The sequence below is a fragment of the Sapajus apella genome, unplaced genomic scaffold (genome assembly GCF_009761245.1).
Source record: "Sapajus apella isolate SASKATOON/1434 unplaced genomic scaffold, GSC_monkey_1.0 scaffold310, whole genome shotgun sequence".
NCBI lineage: Eukaryota > Metazoa > Chordata > Mammalia > Primates > Cebidae > Sapajus > Sapajus apella.
In genome coordinates this window covers 15,314-36,579 of record NW_022437250.1, presented here as the reverse complement: position 1 = coordinate 36,579, position 21,266 = coordinate 15,314, and the positions used below count along the sequence as shown (strand labels likewise).

The following is a 21,266-nucleotide window of genomic DNA, read 5'->3' as shown; positions in this document are numbered from 1 at the left end:
TAGGTTGCTGTGTATCAGGTTAATATTAAACATAGGTCAAGTGTATTTTTATATGCAGTCCTCCCTTTGCACAGTTGCACTATGCAGGAAGGTTATTTACCGTGATTTGGTTAAATAACACCAGTCCCTTCACAGCATGGGTCCAATTTCAGTTACCATGGTAAACTAACTCTCAGTGGTTCCATAAAGACCACACTTTGCTGCTGGCTTTTCAGTCCACAAATCCCTACTGAAATTACAGATGAGAATCATGATCAGTGGCCAGTCATGCCACTTCTTTCAAATTCTGTTTGTGTCACTCCACAAATCACTATTTAAATAATAGATGAGCATCAGGATCAGTGACCAGTCATGCCACTTTTCTTTTAAAATCTCACCGTGTTTGGTCACTGAGTATCTCTTATTTATTTCATGCATCGACAGCCAAGAATGAAGCTGAGTTTCCACCTTGTCTCCCAGTGAACTACTCATGTGACATTTTGCCAAAGAATTGGATAGCTTAAAAAGGGAATTGGCCAAGAAAGAGAAAAGCAGGCAAGCAAATGACAAGAAATAATGCTGGAAGCAGAAATTGGAAAACGATTTTGATGGAAAGGATTAAGCTCTCCCAGTGAAAGTGACACTTGCAAAAAAGTTTACACTACAGGATTCCTTGGAGATATTCATGACATAGAAGGAACAAAGAATAAAATGATGGAAGCTGATCAACACTTAAAACTGAGAAACAAAATTTGCCAAGTCACGGGAAGAAAATATGTCTACTTCATATCACAATTAATAAGATGAGACGAAGGCAAGAACTGTTCATACTATTCCTTTTTTTTTTTTTCCCATGAGAAATTCTGGATTTAGCTTTATTTGGAATGTCACCACCTTCTCCGGTATAATATATGGTATAATTAAGTTTAGAATGTGAATGCTTTATTAATATTTGAAGATATTTTTATGTTTTGAGCACTTTTCTGAAAGAATAGCTTCTATTTTAGTGAATAGTAGTGGACAAAGCCAGAATTGATGTTTTCTGTAACATTTAACTGGTATTGGTAGAAGCAGTTAAATTCAAGTCCTTTGACTCTGGTTGCAAGGCTTTCTCTAAATTACTGTGACTTTGTAAAATATTCTTAATTTGAAATTTCTTGTTAATCCAATAGTCATATACACTGATCTTAAGTAAAATTTGTATGTGGCGGCCAGACACGGTGGCTCACGCCTGTAATACCAGCACTTTGGAAGGCTGAGGCGGGTGGATCACTTGAGATCAGGAGTTCGAGACCAGCCTGGCCAACATGGTGAAACTCTGTCTCTACTTAAAAAAAAAAAAAAAATAGGTGTGGTGGCGGGCACCTGTAGTCCCGGCTATTTGGGAGGCTGAGGCAGGACAATTGCTTGACCCTGGGAGGTGGAGGTTGCAGTAAGCCAAGGTCGCACCATTGCACTCCAGCCTGGGGGACAAAGTGAAACTCTATCTCCAAAAAAAAAAAAAAAATGTATGTGGCTAGTTATTAATTGTTCATTTCACTTTCATTGACATTTCTACTTTCACTTCACAGTGCTTTAAAAATATGACCTGTTGGATTTCTACTTTCATGAAGTTAATGGTTAATGTCATTTTTAGACCTAAAACTTTTTCTTTATTAAAAATCTTCATGTGTTTTTAAGGTTTATTTTAAGTTCCGGGGTGCATGTGCCCGACATGTAGGTTTGTTACATAGGTAAACACATGTCATGGTGGTTTGCTGCACCTATCGGCCCATCACCTAGGTACTAAGCCCCACATGCATTAGCTATTTATTCTGACGCTCTCCCTTCCTCCCACCCCTCTGAAAGGCCCCATTGTGTGTTGTTCCCCTCCCCATGTCCATGTGTTCTCATTGTTCAGCTCCCCTTTTAAGTGAGAACCTGTGGTGTTTGATTTTCTGTTCCTGTGTTACTTTGCTGAGGATAACGGCTTCCAGATCCATCCATGTCCCTGCAAAGGACATGATCTTGTTCTTTTTGTGGCTACATAGTATTCTCTGGTGTATATGTACCACATTTTATTTATCCAGTCTATTATTGATGGCCATTTGGGTTGATTCATTGTCTTTGGTATTCTGAATAGGGCAGCAATGAACATACGTGTGCATGTATCTTTATAATAGTATGATTTATATTTCTTTGAGTAGACACCCAGTAATGAGATTGCTGGGTCAAATGGTATTTCTGATACTATGTCTTTGAGGAATTGCCACACTGTCTTCCACAATGGTTGGACTAATTAGCACTTCCACCAACAGTGTAAAAGCGATCCCATTTCTCCACAGCCTCACCAGCATCTGTTGTTTCATGACTTTATAAAAAAAAAAAAAATCACCATTCTGACTGGCATGAGATAGTATCTCATATTGGTTTTGACTTTCATTTCTCTAATGATCAGTGATGTTGAGCTTTTTTTCATATGTTTGTTGGCCGCATAAATGTCTCCTTTTGAAAAGTGTCTGTTCATGTCCTTTGCCCACTTTTTAATGGGGTTGTTTGTTTTTTCTTGTAAATATCTTTAAGTTCCTTGTAGATTCTGGATATTAGACCTTTGTCAGATGGATAGATTGCAAGCATTTCCTCCCAGTCTGTGGATCATCTGTTCTCTCTGATGATAGTTTCTTTCACTGTGCAGAAGGTCTCTAGTTTAACTAGATCCCCTTTGTCAATTTTTGCTTTCGTTGCAATTGCTTTTGATATTTTTGTCATGACGTCTTTGCCCGTGCCTATGTCCTGAATGGCACTGGCTAGATTTTCTTCTAGGGTTTTTATAGTTTCAGGTTTTACATTTAAGTCTTTAATCCATCTTGAATTAATTTTTGTATAAGGTGTAATAAATAAGGGGTCCGGTTTCAATTTTCTACATGTGGCTAGTCAGTTCTCACAGACTATTTAGTAAATGGGGAATCCTTACCTCATTGCTTCTTTCTGTCATGTTTGTCAAAGATCAGATGGCTGTAGATGTGCGGTCTTATTTATGAGATCTCTATTCTGTTCCATTGGCCTATGTGTCTGTTTTTGTACTGGTACCATGCTGTTTCAATGGCAAGTGCTGCAAATAGAACAAAAGGGACTGTCGCTCATTGTTGGTGGAAATATAAAACGGCCCAGGCACTTTGATAAACAATTTGGCAGTTTTGCATAAAATTAAAGATACACTTACACAGCAATCCCACTCCAGGGTATTTACCCAAGAGGAATGAAAACCTTTTTCCCAGAAAAACCTGCAAGCAAATCTTTCTTAGTTTGCTAAAAACTGGAAACATCCCAAATGCGCATTAACTGGGGAATGGATGAACAAACTGTGGTGTGTACACACAATGAAACACTACTGCACAGCAAGACAGGTTCTAAGTACTGATAACATAATATGCGTGCCACAGAATGGATGGCTCTCAAATACATTATGCTGCGTGAAAGAAGACATACTCAAAAGTCTACATACAATGCCATTTATTTGGCTTTGTAGAAAAGGGAAAACCAGAGAGACAGAACAAATCAATCAGTGGTTCTCCTGGGCTGTAGAAGATCATCTTTAAAAGGGCATGATGGCATTTTATGGAGGTTTGGACATGTCCAAGATCTTAATTCTTGGGTTGATCACGTGGTTGCATGCTTTTGTCAAAAGGCACAGAATCATGTCCTGAAAAAGGGAAAACGTTGCACTGTATCTCAAAACTCTGCACCTTGTTATTTTGTAACAATTTTGTCTGTAGCTAAATTGAAAGCTGAGACTAAGAAAGGCCAAGTATGGTGAAGTAAAAGAGAGGTTCTATTAGTAATAGCAAAGAGTTGGATTTCAAGCTCTGTGTTCCTTTCATTTGTTTTTAAATTTTATTTATTTATTTTTTAATTTGACCAAAAATTGTATATATTTATGGGGTACAATGGGATACTTTGAAAAGTGTACATACACATTTAGAAAGATTAACTGAAACTAATTGATATGTCCATCATCTCACCTACTTATCACATTTTATTCTGAGAATATCTAAAATCTACTTTTAAAGCAACTGATATATACGATACGCTATTACTAACTCTTCTCACTATGCTGTGTAATCGATCACCAAAACATTCCTGCTGTCTAACTGTGCTCCAGTCCCAAATCCTCAGCAGTAAATGCCCCTGCCTCTCCTCGGTGAAACATTCTTGAGTCATAAAGTAGTCTTAGTATAGTCCTCTCTGGGGCTTAGTTATCCCACATCTTTCCTGCCATCCACCAGAACCTCTCGGCCCATAGAGAGTCTTCTGAACTTGAGAAGCGGCAGGATTATGAAAGCCCAGCATGTCATACACCTGCTTGCTCATTGCCCCTTCTCTCACCTTGGCCCTCTTGTCTTTCATTAGCAATGCCATCTCAACATTGGGCATCATGAACATAACTCTTCTGACCTGTCACAGAAATGAAGCAAATGAAGTGATGGTTAAAAAATATATATGTAAATACCAGACGTAAGTCAAACCGTTTAAACTGTTACTTTTGTATTAGTGTCAGACAAAAAAAGGCGTTAGGACAACAACCGTTATTTGGAATAAAGAAGGCCACCACGTCGTCATGATAGAACTTTTATCAAAGAGTCGAAAAGGCTGAACTTACATGCACTCAAAAACATAGCCGAGAAATATATAAAACATGATGTTCAGAGTTATAGCGAAGTTGCCTCAATAAAATATAAAAGTGCACTATTTTAGAGTGGGGGCAGTTCCAAGAAGTAGCAAGATCCAGGGAGTGGCCGTGAGCATGGCAGTCAAATGAGAGTCAAAGTCAAGTTGACAGGAACATTAAAATAGAAGAGGTCTTGCAACCATGAGGCTTGGAATCAGACTGGTTTTCTACACAAACATTGAAATCATCCAGGATTGTGACAAGATTAGGTGTAGAAACTCTGAATGAGACGTAAAAGTCTTTGACCAAAAGACCAATACGTTGTTTTTATTTTAGAAAGCCACCTTTGTAAGATGCTTGAATGGCCATAAAGTTGTATGTGTATTGGTTGGGGATATTTAAACGACAGCTAACAGAAAGTGCAAGTCTCACTGGCTTATCCAATAAGGAAAGACATTTGTTTATATAACTGAGAGTTCTGAGGCAGGGTGGGTTTCATGGTTAACGGAGCCAGTAATTGAAAGATGTAAAGATCCAGGCTAAATCTTGACCTAACCACTGTTGGATTGGACATTGGATTATTGGATTAGATTAGACTAATTCCGGGCACACTCTTGGAGCTAAGAAAGTGACCATATATCCCCAAGCACATGACTGTATTGGGAGGAGATACACTGATGGAGGCCCGAGCCCTATCAAGAGGGTGAAGAATGTATATTGTGTAGGTAAATAAAAATGTCACCTGCAGGCACAGACTCAAATCATATATACCACTATGAGCGTAGTAACCACAATATTCAAGTCCTTCTTGTTTCCAAATAGAGTGACTCTCTGGGTAACAAAGACAGATACTTTTGTTCAGGAGCTACCTATATTGAATTCACGAATAGGCAGTTACAAAGCATGGGAGTTCTCCCCTGTGCGGTGTATGTTTCGGAAGAACCTCCAGAGGCATCCATTGTGGGAAATCCCATATTCATTCTTTTTCAACTCGTCAGCAAAGTTTTCTATTCAGTGTTGTCCTGAGATGATGTTGTGTCAGGATAATTTGACTAGCGGTAAATGAATTCTTCATATTTACTGTTAAGTTTTATCTTTCTGTAAACACCGGCACAGACTTCATAAAGATATTGAAGATCCTTGGATTTCAGTACGGAACAGTCTTAAGAATTGTGGATCCTCGAGTTTCAGTATGGAACAGTCAAAGAATCCCATGATGGATGCCTCTTGAGGTTCCCTGGGTCTTTAGAAGAAAGTCAGACCTGGCCGGGCGTGGTGGCTCACACCTGTAATCCCAGCAGTTTGGGAGTCTGAGGTGGGTGGATCACGAGCTCAGGAGATCGAGATCATCCTGGCTAACATGGTGAAAACCCGTCTCTACTAAAAATACAGAAAATTAGCCAGGTGTGGGGAGACACGCCTGTAGTCCCTGCTACTTGGAAGGCTGAGGCAGGAGAATCGCTTGAACCGGGGGGCAGAGGTTGCAGTGAGCAGAGATTGTGCCACTTCTCTCCAGCCTGGGCGGCAGAGTGAGACTCCATCTCACCAAAAAAAAAAAAAAAAAAAAAAAAAAATATGTGGCCTCGATCACGTCAGGGTCATCACCTGAGACTTCTGTCACCACCTGCAGAAGTCTGACCTGCAGACCCCGACTCAACGACGGATGAATCAATGCACTCTCACACCGTTACAGTGATACAAGTGGGCTAGGGATGGCCATTGGCTGCTTTCAGAAGGTGAAATGCAACCAATCAACCCAGACCCTGTGTCCATTCACCCTTTTATTCCCTCAAGATTTTACAACAGTGGTTTTAAGTTAACACACTTGTGGATAATTAACATGGCTAAAATAGTGGTTATACAAATGATATAAGCTTTAGGTTCCGGGGCCCAGAGTAAACACTATTAACAGGTAATTCCCCTTTGATCTCCCACTGAGAGGACTATCTAGCACAAAGTTAACAGGAGTAAACAGAGTGGAGACAAACAGGTGTGGGGTAAAGCCTTTGATCACTGCCTATCTCTTTCCTGTGCTAATGTTAATGAGGTGGCTGCCTTCAGCCTGCCTCAATAAAACCTTTTGGCCTTCCAAAAGGTTTGAAACTACAATCTATAACTTTCCCTAAATAGTTTCCATAATATTTTGCCACCACCCTGAGTCAATAGCAACAAAAAAGAATCAAGTCAGACTCATATAATGTACCAAAATTAAAGAACAACCTTTTCCTCCAATGCATGCATTTATTCATGCCTTAAAAAGAATGTTTCCATAACAATACCAAATATGTAAATGAAAAGAAAATTAAAAATAAGAAATCACCCAATCTGCAAATATGCAGATTTGAAAATTAATTATCCATCTATAAATGGAAGCTCTTAATAAAGACGTTGTAGTATCACATAGACAAGGTATGTAATGTGCTTTTTGCTCATGTATTGCCTTAGCCTTCATCTACACTGTCAAATGAGCTTAATCGTGTCCATTGGTTCATTATTTGCTAACTCCTTGATTGATTTAGCTAACTGAGCCATCTGGCCAGTGAGTCATTCTATAACTGTTGATAAACTATGTGATGTTTAAAATCCAAGGATTAAAAAAATAAAACAAACATTAAATATTCTGGATTTTTCCACAGGATCTAATCACCGAAAATAATTTATCAGTGATAAGCTGATCACAAGAAACAAAGGCTAAGCTTTTCATACACCAAAAAGAAAACAATGTGGCTGACTATATTTTTAAAATGATCTGACAATATTTTCCAAGAGAGTAGTTAGAACTATTTCTTGAATTGCGAAATATGGTTGCCTTGAGCAGATAACAAGAAGCAATCTGGGAAATTTAAACTTATCTCCTTTTAATACATTATAAATCTTTGAATCATAATTCCTCTTTTTGTTTTTTAATGGTCTTCACAGTGGAGGGGGTTTCCACATTGTACCAGAGAGCTGCATCGTCACAAATGGCACTGCTCTTGAGTAAACACCCTCTATGGAATCCCTACCTTTTCACTCCTCTCCATCCTTTGCCTGAAAAAAGTTTTCAATGTAGATGTAATTTTGTATTTGTATGTTGTGGTAGTACTCAAAAAGTGAGCCTATTACCTGGAGCTGTTGAATTTTGCCTTGCATTGAGGGGTTGGCATATTGAGCAATTTGCCAGCGAGCACTATCTGCAACTGCTTCTCTTTTTTTCCCGTTGGTTGGCACTGACATAAAGTTACTTCTAGCGACGTTAACGAATTCCACAAAGGAACACAGAAAAATATATGTTGAATCCAATGCCCATAATGACAGAGTCCCAGCTTATGCTTTCCCTTGTATGCTGTTGCTAGGTAAGTCATTTTACTTTCTGAAAGTTAATTTACATAGGACATCTAGTTCAGGTGTATGTATCCGTGTTCAAACCAAAAACATTAGAGTATTTATGTTTAATTTAACGTCACAACCGTTCTGTTACTTAGGGGAGTTCTAAGTAAGTAAGTTCTGGAAAGGGAGTTCCGGTACTCCTCTTTCTCTCTTTTCTGTGTTAGGTAAAGCTACTCCTCCTAAAGACACTAGCACAGATCTCCAAAATGTCCACCACAGAACAAAAAGGTCAAAGAAGAGAAAGTTGTTCCCGCTGAATCTTGCCATATCACATGCAAGAGAAACGGCTTCTGAACCTGCCTCACCTAAGTAAACACGGCGCCTAATAAATTCAGTGCCTAAACTGGACCCCAGACATATTAATCTTTGCCCATAGAGTTACCTTCCCCTACTGTCTGTGTATACTAGAGCGCCTACAGACTTCCATTGGTGTAACTTAAAAAATATATATATATCCGAACAAACTCCTGATAATCATCTCAGAGAAAGGGTTAATGATATGAGTGTCAAGTCTGATGGGAGCAAAATATGACTTAAAGTAAGGGTTATAATAATTAGGATTTGTCTTTTGGTGAAATAATTTGACCATAATCACCATCAATACTGTGTAAGTTCCAGTTGAGCATAGGTGGGCTAGATAACATTCTGCTGTGCCTTTTACTGGTGATCTGTTCATCTGTATGTAGTGATAGGAACCGGGGTTGGGGCAGATACCAGGTCTTGAAGTAGGCTTCCATCCTGTGACTGTGTATAGATACTTCCTAAATCCAACTTGAAATTTCATCGTAGGTTCTTTCATAAATATGTGGCCCCATTTTATATCCTTTATTTACATGTGTCCCATAAGTAATTTTCCAGAATTATCCGAGACCCACTGATTTGCACTTCCTAGTCCTTCCTTCCAAATGTCATGATTTCCTTTGATAACCTTAGAACCACAAACACAGCCTGTTGTCCTCAGTAGTATATTCCACTTTAAGTGTGGTGGAAAATTTGGTCTGTTGAGTTTTCTTCTGCTTGTTTATGTAGCCAGGCCACAGGGTGGGAACCTAGCAGAGTAATCCCAACGCTTGGATAGCACTGTTTGCCTCTGCAAGCAAACCAGGAACACTCCACTCCACCAAATTTATTTTGGTTATGCTGATGAAGCTGCAGCTTCCCACACAAATCAGCAAAAATGGGGTTCGTGAAATTGCGATTAACAACAACCACCACTGCAGTGTGTACTCTCCTTCTCTTTTCTCTGTCCTTTTTGGGAAGACAGAGGAAGAATAATGAAACGGTAAAATCTAATTATAATTCAGATTCCACGAATTCAAAATTGTTGTAGTTCAGGCAAGAGCCAGGTATGATGTTTTAAACGTGCTGATATTTCTCTTTTCAGTGATTTTTATAAGAAGGAAATGTTTTCAACTAACCTCAAGCATTTTATACTGTCTTTTATATACACATATTTTATATATTAATAGTAGGTTTATATGTATACATTTAACTGCATCTCCTGAGGTCCTTAATTAGATTCAGCATTGACTGGTGCTATTTACTAATAATACTTGAAATTACTTAGTTGGCATTTCAAAGAGAACATCCAAGATCTCAACGCTTCAGTAACTGGGTCTGGCTTCCAGTTTGTGTGAATTAATAAGGCTGAACTAAAATTAATTCTGCTTGGAACACCCGGGGGCGGTCAGAACAGTCTAGTGCCACACTGCCTGGGGGAGACAGCTGGCTTGCCACCTACAATGTCTGTGACCTCTTAGGCAAGTGATTTAATGCCTCTGTGCTTCAATTTCCTCGTCTGTAAAATTCTGTTATAGTACCTACTCCATAGAGTTAGCACTCTTAAATGCGTTAACCTTTGGAGTGTGTGGCACATACTAATCACTATACACATTTTCTTTTTCAAATGGACAACTCAAATTCATTAGGTTTGCCTTAATTTCCTTTGCACCTGTATGAAATTAAGTCAACCGTGCTGACCTGTACGGATGGCTTAGGCTCTTGCAGTAGTGTCTACGATTATGGTTTTAGTGAGGATCTTTTTCACTGTAAAGTATTAAATTTCATGTTTGTTAGAAACAAAACACATACAATATATTATGGAAGGATAGAGGGACCGGGCACGGTGGCTCATGCCTGTAATCCCAGCACTTTGGCAGGCCAAGGTGGTGGATCACCTGAGCTCGGGAGTTCAAGACCAACCTGGCCAACGTGGTGAAACCCCGTCTCCACTGGAAAAAAAAAAATGCAAAAATTAGCCAGGCGTGTTGGCCGGTGCCCGCAATCCAAGCTACTTGGGAGGCTGAGGCAGGAGAATCACTTGAACCCAGGAGGCAGAGGTTGCAGTGAGCCAGGATTGCACCATTGCACTCAAGCCTGGGCGACGAGAGCGAAACTCCGTTTCAAACAAACAAACAAACAAACAAACAAAAAGGGATGGGTGTAGAGAAAGCTCAAGTTTGTCTGCTGTGGAAGGTTATCTGGAGGTACCACCATCTCAGAAATGTGAGCATTATCAGAGCTCTGGGGTTCATGAACATAATGGTCTCCTGAAACATGCAGATCAGTAGAACTCTACAATGGTTGCATTCTACTGTCAGGCAGTTGACCCAAGCTGACCCACCGCTCCTAGGTACTTGAGCCTTGCCGCATCCTAAGGCTGCAGGTCACGTAGATGCTGCCATCATGCGAATACTACAATTATGAGCCCTACTGGTAGAGCCCTCCTGGTCATACCAGCACCGAGGGCTCCAAAGCTTTGAGGTCATGTGGTCTCTCTTGTTATGTTGCTGCTATGGTCATGTGGTGGGCCCAGCTCTTCCAGTCACTAGAGTATGGTGGACTCCTGAACCCTGTTGCTCACATGGATTCTTCCCTCATGTGGCCGTTACTGGCTACCACCATGTGGAAGTCTCAGCCCTCGAAGTCATGTAGATGACCTACTGTTCAGGGGCATGTGGATGCTATGGTCATGTACACTGTTCCCACCCACTCCTCCCCACGGCCACAGAGTCAGGCTCATTCCTCTCTGTCATGGGAAGATTGTGAGCTGCCAGACTCTGCAGATCCGTGTGTGGGCAGGCAAGTGGCTCCTATCATCATGTGGCAGGCAAAACCCTTGTGGTCACATGAGCACCGCAACTAACCAATGTCTGCTGCACACGTGCCTCCTGTGGTCACGTGAGATTCCACGCCCTCCCAGTATCACGAAGATTGAACTCTCGCGAGTCTTGTCAGAGACGCACTTCCGGCGGTTGTGTGACCTTGACCTCTCCTCTCCTCAGGTACAGGCACCCGCCCTTCAAGTGTAGGGAAGGTCTCCTGACCGTGACTTTCTGAGGAGTCAGAACTACCGAGGTAGACGACCGGTAGAACTGTGCTCCACCCCCTGACTCAGGCGGAAGTTTTATCGGACGGTGGCTCAAGCTGTCCGGCAACTTTCATATCCTGCCGCAGTGGAAGGAAGTCTGGTATTAGGGGAACCAGCCGTTACCAGAAGTTTACTGAGAATTGGGCTTTAAGGGGTGGCTGGGCAATCTTCAAATAACAGAGGCTGTGTGTGGAGGTTTGGGGGGGCTTAAGAACAGAGAAATAGACCATCATCGCTTAAGGGGGCGGAGGGGTGAGGGGGTTGGGTGGAGGTAGGCAGAGGACTTTCTTAATGTGGCCAAACTTGCACACACTTGGCAGAGAAACCTTGTGAGTGTGTGCGCGCGCGTGCTTGCGTGCTTGCGTGCGTGCGTGCTGTCGCGCACGCGTGTGTGTGCTCTCGCGCGCTTGTGCATCTATGTCTGCCGTCCACCTTGATCCTGGATTCACAGGAGCTGTCGTTGGTAGAGAGTGAAGTGAAGGAGGAGAAAGCTCTGGGGCAGAATGTGGGGCTAAGATGTGAGGGGTGGGGTGGGTAGCGGGGCGGCGGGGGTTCACGAACTTGTAAGTCGTCTGTCAGGGTTAGGGCTGTGGAAGCCCGATGGGATCCCCCCTCCCCCACCACCCCGGCCCCACACTGGAAGCTCTACCTTTTCCCGTCACCCTGCCTGATTCACTGTCTGTGCCAGGTGATTCTCTCCTCTGTCCCTCCTCGGACCATGTTGTTATTAAAGACATTCGAGACTGCCTAGATGCCAGTTTGTATAGGCGATTCCAGACCCAATCTTAATTTCTGTCTTTTATTTGATTATGTAAAGATTCTCTTTGTTTCCGTGATTTGTTTTTCTACTAAACATTCTAAACATGGGCTCAGAGGGGTGGGCGAAAGGGAGAGAGGAGAAGCAGTATTTTTTTTTTTTTTTAAAGAGAATTTGATAATTTCAATGAAAGTGTCCAAGTCGTCATGATGTGAAGATTCAGAATTTACTTGTTATACTTTAATTGAACTTCCATTGGCTTTACAAAGTACATTGGGGAGTGGGGTGACAAATTTCATTTTGTGCTTAGGATCCCTCAGTGGCTTATAGTAGTATAGCTTGACGCTCTTTTGTTTCTGATTCTTCCCCTATCACCCCCGGATTCTGTGATTGCTTCTTAGATTCCTTCCTGAAAACGCCCCTTTTCTTCCTGTGGAAAAGTATAGTGAATGGATTTAAGGTACAATCATGGGTGATAACATTTGGTACGTTATGAAAGTGGTATTGGGTGAATGAAGTTGAGCTAATCAGCAAGATAGTGCTTAAACTTATGGGGTTTTAAGTATTGCTCGGCAGATGACTAGAGAATATTGTGACTTGTGATATTTGATATCACATGTAGCTCGAATAATCGATTTTTCTCTCATTTCAGCATTTCCAAGTCTGTTCTGTGAGACACTAGGGCCAGGACAAAGCAACAACAAAATGTGCTCTACTCTAAGGAAGTGTGGGACATACAGAACTGAAGGTAAATGAATACTGTAGGAATTTGTTAGATGCTCTGCTAGTATACAACATTGAGTCCGAAAGGGAGGGCTACTCTCCCCAACCGATATGGGAATGGCACAGTTTTTCCATAGAGCATTTGAGGTACCAGTGCTCTTCAGAAATTATTTGGGGAAACCCTGTTCAGACTACATCTTCTAACACTTTAAAACCTTGTGCCTTTGTTTACTCAGAACAGCGCAGTGTGGGTTTATAGTAGTTGTAATCTATTCTGCTCATTAAGAAATTGGTTATTGCTCTTTAATTCATTTTATGTCATTAGTCAGTCTCTCCTGCTTGAAGCTTTCCACATTTTTGCTCTTCAGAGATACCGCCAAGCATGCGTCTGATACCTTGGTGGTGGCAAACAATACGTGCATAAATGCAAGTGATTAGGAAGTGTTACCTGTGGCAGCAAATAAAGTGCCCCACTCTTGAAAACAGGATACAACTTACCTGTCAGCACAAGCAGACGCAGTCCTGCTCATTTTATATATATATATATAAACACACACACACACACACACACACACACACACACACACACACACACACTTCTTCAGAACCATTTTGTTATTAATAATTACAGCTACCATAATTTGAGCCCCTGTTATATGTCAAGCACTGTGACAACCTTGGCCGTCATGCAAGTTACTGCATTTAACCCTCAGGAAAATCCTGAGAGGGTGTTATTTTAATTGATAGATGAGCTATATGAGACAGGAGAGGCTGAGTGTAATGCTGTGCTTATTGGCAACCCCCAAACCTCAGTGGCTTATTTCTCACTCCTGCTGCATGTTTATGGCAGGTGCACATCCTTCATGGCATGGGGGATGTTTGGGTCTGAGCGATTCTTATTGGAATGACCCAGAGACCCAAACTAATGGAGCAACCACCATCTAGAAAAGGGTTAGTCACTGCGTCAGAGTGGGAGAGAGCCCTAGGGGATCTCAAACCAACAACCAAACGTTCTGGCCCAGAAATAACCCATGTCACTGGTCACTCACAACCCATCGGCCAGAGCTAGTCACATGCACGACCCTGACCCAAGGAAGGCAGTCAGGACGGGCAGTTCTACCAGGTGCCTGGGACAGGGGAGAATGTAAACACTTGGCAAGTGGCAGCACTGACTACCACATGAAGGAATCGAAGCTGGGAGGGATTAAGTACTTGCCTAACACCACATAGGCTGTAAGTGACAGAATCGGGATTTGAATCCACCCTGGTGTGATTTCAAAGTTGGTGTCCTTTCTGCTTCTTTCTACGCTGTCTGCTATTCTCTTATGGGAAGTTTATAGTAAAAATTCTTTTACATCAACGGTGCAATTCCCTCTTCCTTAATCATCTGATAGTTTAATTGAATAGACACGATGGCACTGGTTAAAAAGACCAGCATTGATAAGCTAGAGGTCTTTTCCAAACGAGGGAATGTATTGGATATTTGAATATCCATTGTATTCTATTATAAAAATAAAATCAGGTGGTAGATGAAAGGACAGTTCATTGATCATTTACTTAATATAGAATAATCTCCACGCCTTTCCACTCTGTTAAGGAAAAATGATAAAAATTAGAGCCTACCTTGATGAAACTGAAAACAGATGTGATAGAGTTGAACAAAATTGCTAGATGTCAGTGTTTCAGAAACACAAGATAATGATAAAATCTCTGGCCACATGGGCAGAGGAAAGTTAGTGAGATGGTGCAGGTAAGCCACTTTTGGAATGAAGATAGTGTCACACTTACGGTGACAGAAAAGATGGAAAAGATCACATTATGAAAAAGATGTGATAGTTTGAAAATTTAGATTAAATATTTGAATTCCAGGGGAAAAATATAACTTTCCCTACTGAAGGAATAGAACATCTTAGTTTGTTCAATATATTCTTGACAAGGAATACATGCAAAGGCAAATTTACTAGCTGATCTGAATTAGTCACAGAAGCGCAAATAATATAAATTAATTAATGGCAAACTAAACCCAACAATGGGTAAAACAGATGACACAGCATGACAAAGTTGTGTTTAATCCCAAGCGTGCAAGCTTTTTTTTTTGACATTTTAAGAGATCCGTAATGTAATTTAACACATTAGCTGAATGAAGGGAGGAGGACAGGACACATAACACAAAGATCATTAAAAAAAAAAAAAAAAAAAAAAAGGTATGCAATAAATTAACCAGCCGGAATCGACCAACAAGAATAACAGTAATTCTCAGCAGATCGGTAACATAGAAAGCTATCTCTTTAAATTGACGGTGGGTATCGAAACAATACACCACATCAGACACCGCCCTTGATAGTAAAACACTAGAAGTATTCTCCTTACAATCAGAAAAGGGATAAAGATGACTGGTATGACAAATTCTGTTCAATGTCATACTGAATCTAGTGCAGTAAGCCTTATATCATATTAGGCAGTGCAGTAAGCTGTGATGCATGCGTGCCTGCGTACATAAATGAATATATGTATAAAAGTGAAAATAAACAAATTTATAGCTGTCAATGTGCCTATCTTCATATGAAACTCAAGAGAAGCTACAGAAAATTAAAATTAATAATGAAGATTAACAAGTTTGTTGGATATAAGACGAATATACACAAACCATTGTAACAAATGGAAAATACCATCTCTATTGTAAATATACCATTTACAATAGAAAAAAAGTGTCTTGTGAAATATACAGTGAATCTGCTTATTTGGCAGCTATTCCAACACTCTTGAACATTCTTATATGCTTTCCTGTACCGTAGGGACTAGAAAGTTGGAACACGAAAGGAAACACACATGCATACCACCACATGCATGGGTGCACTCTCTCTCTTTCTCTATGTGTCTCTCTCTCTCTCTCACTCTCTCTCTCTCTCTCTCTCACACACACACACACAATTTACCGGAGCCCCTTGCAGTTAGGGTCCCAAATGGGATATCTATCATATGAAGCATATGTGCCAACATGAGACTCAGAGGTGGAACTGAATAACATGGGAGCCATATGTGGGGTGGACTACCTGTGTCGAGGGAAGTCTCCAGGTTTTATGGGGCAGCCATTGTAGAGTTTCTAGAATTCAGTCTCTGTCATGCATGTCAATTAATGGGCAGGCAACAGTGGTATTTCAGCTGTGGCGGTTTCATAATGTGGGTGGACTTCTCCTGGCTGTGCAGCATCCAGGCCTGCTTTTCTGGCTCTCACAGAGTTTTTGTAACCTATGTAATATATTTTATTACTGATATCTTGTTTGTATAAAACAGCTAGAGTGAATTCTGGCATAGGCAGGTTGGGACCTTGATTAACACACTACTTGGCACCAAAATTGGTTGCAAGCAAAAGACCTTGAAGGAAAGGGGGATTTGGGATAGATTTGTCCCACAGACCATAGTTGCTGACCACTGCTCTAAGCTAATAGACTCATTGGGTCCCCAAAACAGTGCTGAGTGGGAAGTCAGCAAAATGAGGAGGCAGCTATTCCTAGGATCCTCTGGCAAGCATAAGCCAAAAGCTGAGGCTTTAACACAGTTGTTTTCAACCTTGGTTGCATACTGCAAGTCACGTGGAAAGTATAAAAATGTGGTTGCCCGGATCTAACCCCGGTTCTGCTTTGATTGTTCTGGGTGTGTCCTGGTGCTAGTGAATTGTCTCCAGGTCTCCAAGTGGCTCTAATGTAATCATGGTTGAGAACTGCTTGAGCAATTTAAATGACAAGAATGCAAGTATTTTACCATAAATACTTTTAAAATGTTATAATTGTGGCTTCAGAATGATAACGTTACAACATATGATAAATACAGAGTTACACTGGAAAATATGAAATAAAGATTCCCGTGTAAGAAATTGAGGAGAGTGTCTTTTTCAAACAGAAAGGAAATGAGAAAACTGGTAAAGCAGGGGCCACCACAGCTTGTGTCCGGGTTGAAGCTAAACTGCCGGCAAGGCCAGAGCAGCGTATGGGTTAAAGCAAAGTGTCCGTGAGCCCAGGGCTGATTCAGCAGTGGAGGTTCCTCTGCAGAAGACAGCCACAACCCAGGGTCAACATGGAAGGGATGGCACAAACTCAACAAATCCAATAATTGGCACTGAGGGAATAGAAAAAAATGGAAGCAACTGAAACAGACATTAAGATAATATTTCCCCAGAGAGACAAAGGAGTGATAAAGGATGAAATTATGTCCGTTATAAAAGAATAGAAGGCTGTCCAAGAAAGATGGCTAATTGAAGGCAAGTTTCTCCTTTCACTTCCTCCTGAAACTTCATTAAAACAACATCAAAGGTGAACAAATTGTGGTGTGTCCATCAAGGGGCTACTACTCAGCAAGGAAAATTCAAGAACATGGGTGGGTCACAGAAACATGCCGAGTTGAAGAAGCCAGACACAAAGGGGTACAGGGTGTTTGATTCCGTTTCTGTGAAATCCTAGAATAGGAAAACGAATATATACTAACTGAAAGCAGATCAGTGTTTGCATGGAGCCAAGGGATGAAGAGGAGATCAACTGGGAACCTTTTGGGGTGTGTGTTATATTCTATATCTTGATTGATGTGGTAGCTTGCCCTAATCCCTGGAATCTGGGATCAGGAGAAGTTGAATGAGTCGTTAAAAGTGAGGTTAGCTTATTAATCAGAGGGAAGATATCCACACCCGATTATCAATAATAAACGGTTTCCATTGTGCTGTATATGGGCCAATAGGAAAAGTGCTTCTTCCCAAGCACTTGGCAAAACCCTGACCCAGCCATAAACATCCACAAGTATAAAGCATAGGTGTGAAAGGATAACCATTCTGCATTCCAGCCACCTGCTTCTACACATGGTTGACATTCTCACGTGTCCCTTTACCCTGACTTGTTTGTGTTCATATATACAAATGAAAACAGAATTTTTCACTGATATTTTCTTCTGAGGAATCATACTATAATATACAGTTTTATAACCTGACATTTTTTTTCTTTCGCTTTGTATCACGTGGTGTGACGAATCTTCTGCCTGGCTGCTTGTAGTCTGCCACTTAAACCTGAAACATTTCTTGCATAATAATACATTTTGTTTCCTCAAAGGTTGGAAATGGGCATTTAAGTCCCCTACTGAATCCTTCCACATAACCTGTTTCATGCTCTGAGCATTTTATTTTGGTTCCCTTCATCCATATGTCACATGATTCCCCACTGGGGCCGGGGCTGTCCTGTTTTACTACCGCCGCTTTGTAAAAATACGGCTGACATGGCAACCGGATCCGACTCACTCATCTCTTTTCCTTGTCATTTCCAGGAGGACTAATGACAACGAATACAACTAATACTTATTTCTCTCTCAGTAAATGCCAGATGTTGTACTAGGTTCTGGACATAGCAATAGACAACTTATTTTTGGTGCTTGTTAGGTCACAGGCATTTCTCCAGGTGTTTTTCATGTATTTCCGTGTGTTAATTCACTTAATTTTTACAGTAGCCCACAAGGTTGAAACTGTTACTAAATTCTTTGAGTCAAGGGGAAAAGGGGCAAAAAGAACTTGAGTCACAGCGAGTTTCTTGCTTTGGATCATAGAGTTTAGCACCAGGATTGAAATCCTGATGGATCTGATTTCAAATCCTGTGCCCATAACCAATCCTGTGCGACTCTGTGTCAAGGCTGAAATGAGTGGTGTGAGAGGGCCCATTCAGAGTCTGGTGGGCAATGATGGGTGTGGTGTCTGGAACCAGTGATCCCTGACTCCAGGCTTCTGGGCAAGAAGCTCGTCGTTGCACACTGTTGCCCTGTACCATCTCTCCTTTCTTGGACTGTGTGGGAACTGTTTCTCTGGTGTTCAACTTGAAGTGAAGTAACAGGGACAGACAAGATGTACATGGACAGGAAAGAAGGAGGGCTTCCAGAGGGGAGCATATCGCCAAGATGAATTCAGTTCCCTGGGGGGCTTTTTCAATGTGTGTTTCATTGTCTTCTCTCTGTATTCACCTCACCCTCTCCTTTCTGACCCACACATCCATCCCTTGGCCTTTTCACTCTGTACAGTCATGCCCCTTCCTTGCCATGTCTACTTGATTCCAAGGACAGTCATTTCTGCTTCTCCCAGGACAATATCAGCCACTCTCTGGTCCCGCCATCCTTCTGTCCCAAGGCACCTGTAAGGCACAGCCATATAATTATATGTATATATTTAGACAGAGAGCGATTTATGTAATAAATTCAAAAAGTGAAATGTCTGGATCAAACTGTAAGAATGACTTCTGAATGGTTAGGCATATCACAGAAAATTAGACTCACACACGGCTACTGGCAGGGTATGTTGGTGTAAATCTCATGGAAAATATCACTTTACGCTTAAAAGTATTCATGTGCTTCTCCTGGGAAAGGTGGATCGGGGACTCAAAATCTTACACCCACTTTGAAGCTCTGGCTGTGTTCCACTGGGTTTTTTGGTCTCCCCCACTGGGGGTGCTCTGTAACCCTGGTCAACCCGTGGATATTGTTCCATTACTTTTGTGTGCAGAGAACTCTATTACTTTCTTATTTTAAAACGGTCAACTCAAATATTAAAACACCGAGAGGTTTAAAAAAAAAAAAAAGAAAGAAAGAAAGAAGAAAGAAAAAAGCATATTCTGAACAAGAAACAAAATTTGGCCATATATAACACATGACACATGAAAAGAAATGTGCAGTGGGCTCCAGTATTGTGTGGCAATGCGTTTCCCAACATGGCTTGGAGTCATGCCTATCTTTAACCTAATTCTAGAAGCATGGAATACAAAATACAAACACTTGCTTGCATGGGCTCCACAGACACACAGACCCACACTCTTCCCTTTCCCTGAGACAGGGATGGTACTTCCTGTCTGTCAGAAGGCTGAGTGAACACAACATGCCTGTAGGTCCAGAACATTCTTCCTACAGGGACCACATGTCCAGAAAGCTCTGTCTGCTGGATTCAGGGAACGCCTCTCCTCATTTCCATCACTACTATTTGCAAAAGCCTCCTTCTCTGAGATCCTCAAAGCTGCCGTTCTAGCCTTAGTCTGCAGGGAGGTGCTTAGTTCTATTTCTAAGGATACATTAATGAAAAAAATATTAATGTTGCAGAAGGAAAAAGTAGTTCGTTCTAGTTTTGCAAGCAGGTTATGAAATAGTTCTGCGGCCCGAATAGGTCTGGAATAAATACAAATAGACGTCGGTGGAAATGGTTGAGATGGATGTATCCTCAAAAGTGGTTTTGCCGATGAACCCAAACCTACATCACATGCATTCTTTTAACAAATATTAATGAGGCCCTTCTTCTGTGCCAGACACCACCCGCCCAGAGTGACTCCTAATCTGAAAACCCGTGGCCCAAACAGATTTCACCCATCTGGTCGAAGACAGAGATCTCCACCTTGTCCAAGGCACCTGGTTCCCACCCCAACAGGAGTGACTAACACAAAACATCATCCCTGGCCTGCTCAGCAAAGTCTGTCCTTGAGACCTGAAAGCTTGCCATTTAAGGGAGAACCAGTGCAGTTGCTGGAGGAGCACTCGGGGTGTAGAGGCAGACCAATATAGGTGACGACATAATTCCTGTTCTGCCACTTACTTGGCTGGGAAATGTACCCGACGTCTGTGAGCGTCATATCCATGATCTGAAAAGAGACTGTGGATACAATTGTCATGGGATTTCTGTGAGGAGGTCAAGAGAAACCTAGTGAGTCTGCCCAACACGGAGCAACTGTTGGTTGCCACTGGGCAAGTGTTGGTTTTCTTCTTACCCCATTCTTTCTGTGCCGTAGCAGGGATGCTGATGCACTGAGTGGCATGGCAGTGACGTAGGCAGAATTCCAAAATAACACAGGAAGTACCAGTAGGAGCGCACGTGATGTCATAAAGGACACTCACTACTATGTCTGTGTGGGAGGATCAGCCAGTACATCATGGTGGGGCCCGAGGTGAAGCCCAGGCGGTCTGGGTGAGAAGCACTAGCTGCTTTACAGTACCCTTGAGGTCGCCTGTAATTCTGGCAGCACAACTGCGAGACAGGGATTGTGCTGAGATGCCAGAGTTCAGCAAGTGGATGTGCGCCTGTGTGTGCTTTGTCTTCAGCATCTCTCTCTGTCGCGTACCTCTGTGGCTTTTTATCATCTGTGCTCTCTTCCAACTCAAAGCCTTGCCTGAGGCTGTAGCTGTAGCTGTTGAATAGCTCACTTTTACCCCTTCTTCCCCTCAGTGACATTATTTCTGAAGTAATGCTGCTTCTCAAAAATGACGCTGACCCATCCTGTGCTCCATATATTCACCACGTGCCCTTAACCCTCATTTTAATCTTCGATTTTTTTTCCCTTTCATTTATGGACTTTTGTGAAAATGAGTTGGTTTCTGGGCATCCTCCAAATGTCAGCAATAGGGGTCTTTGTTGTTGTCGT

At 41.6% G+C, this 21,266-nt stretch overlaps 1 protein-coding gene across 1 annotated transcript in view; it reads left to right on the top strand.

The window, feature by feature from the left end:
- Window positions 1–21,266, top strand: part of LOC116545615 (nuclear RNA export factor 2-like) — a 58,322-nt gene that overhangs the window by 25,447 nt on the left and 11,609 nt on the right. The window contains exon 3 of the mRNA XM_032272148.1: window positions 12,776–12,871. Within this exon, the coding sequence (XP_032128039.1) occupies window positions 12,776–12,871 (96 nt within the window). The remainder of the gene's footprint in view (window positions 1–12,775; window positions 12,872–21,266) is intronic.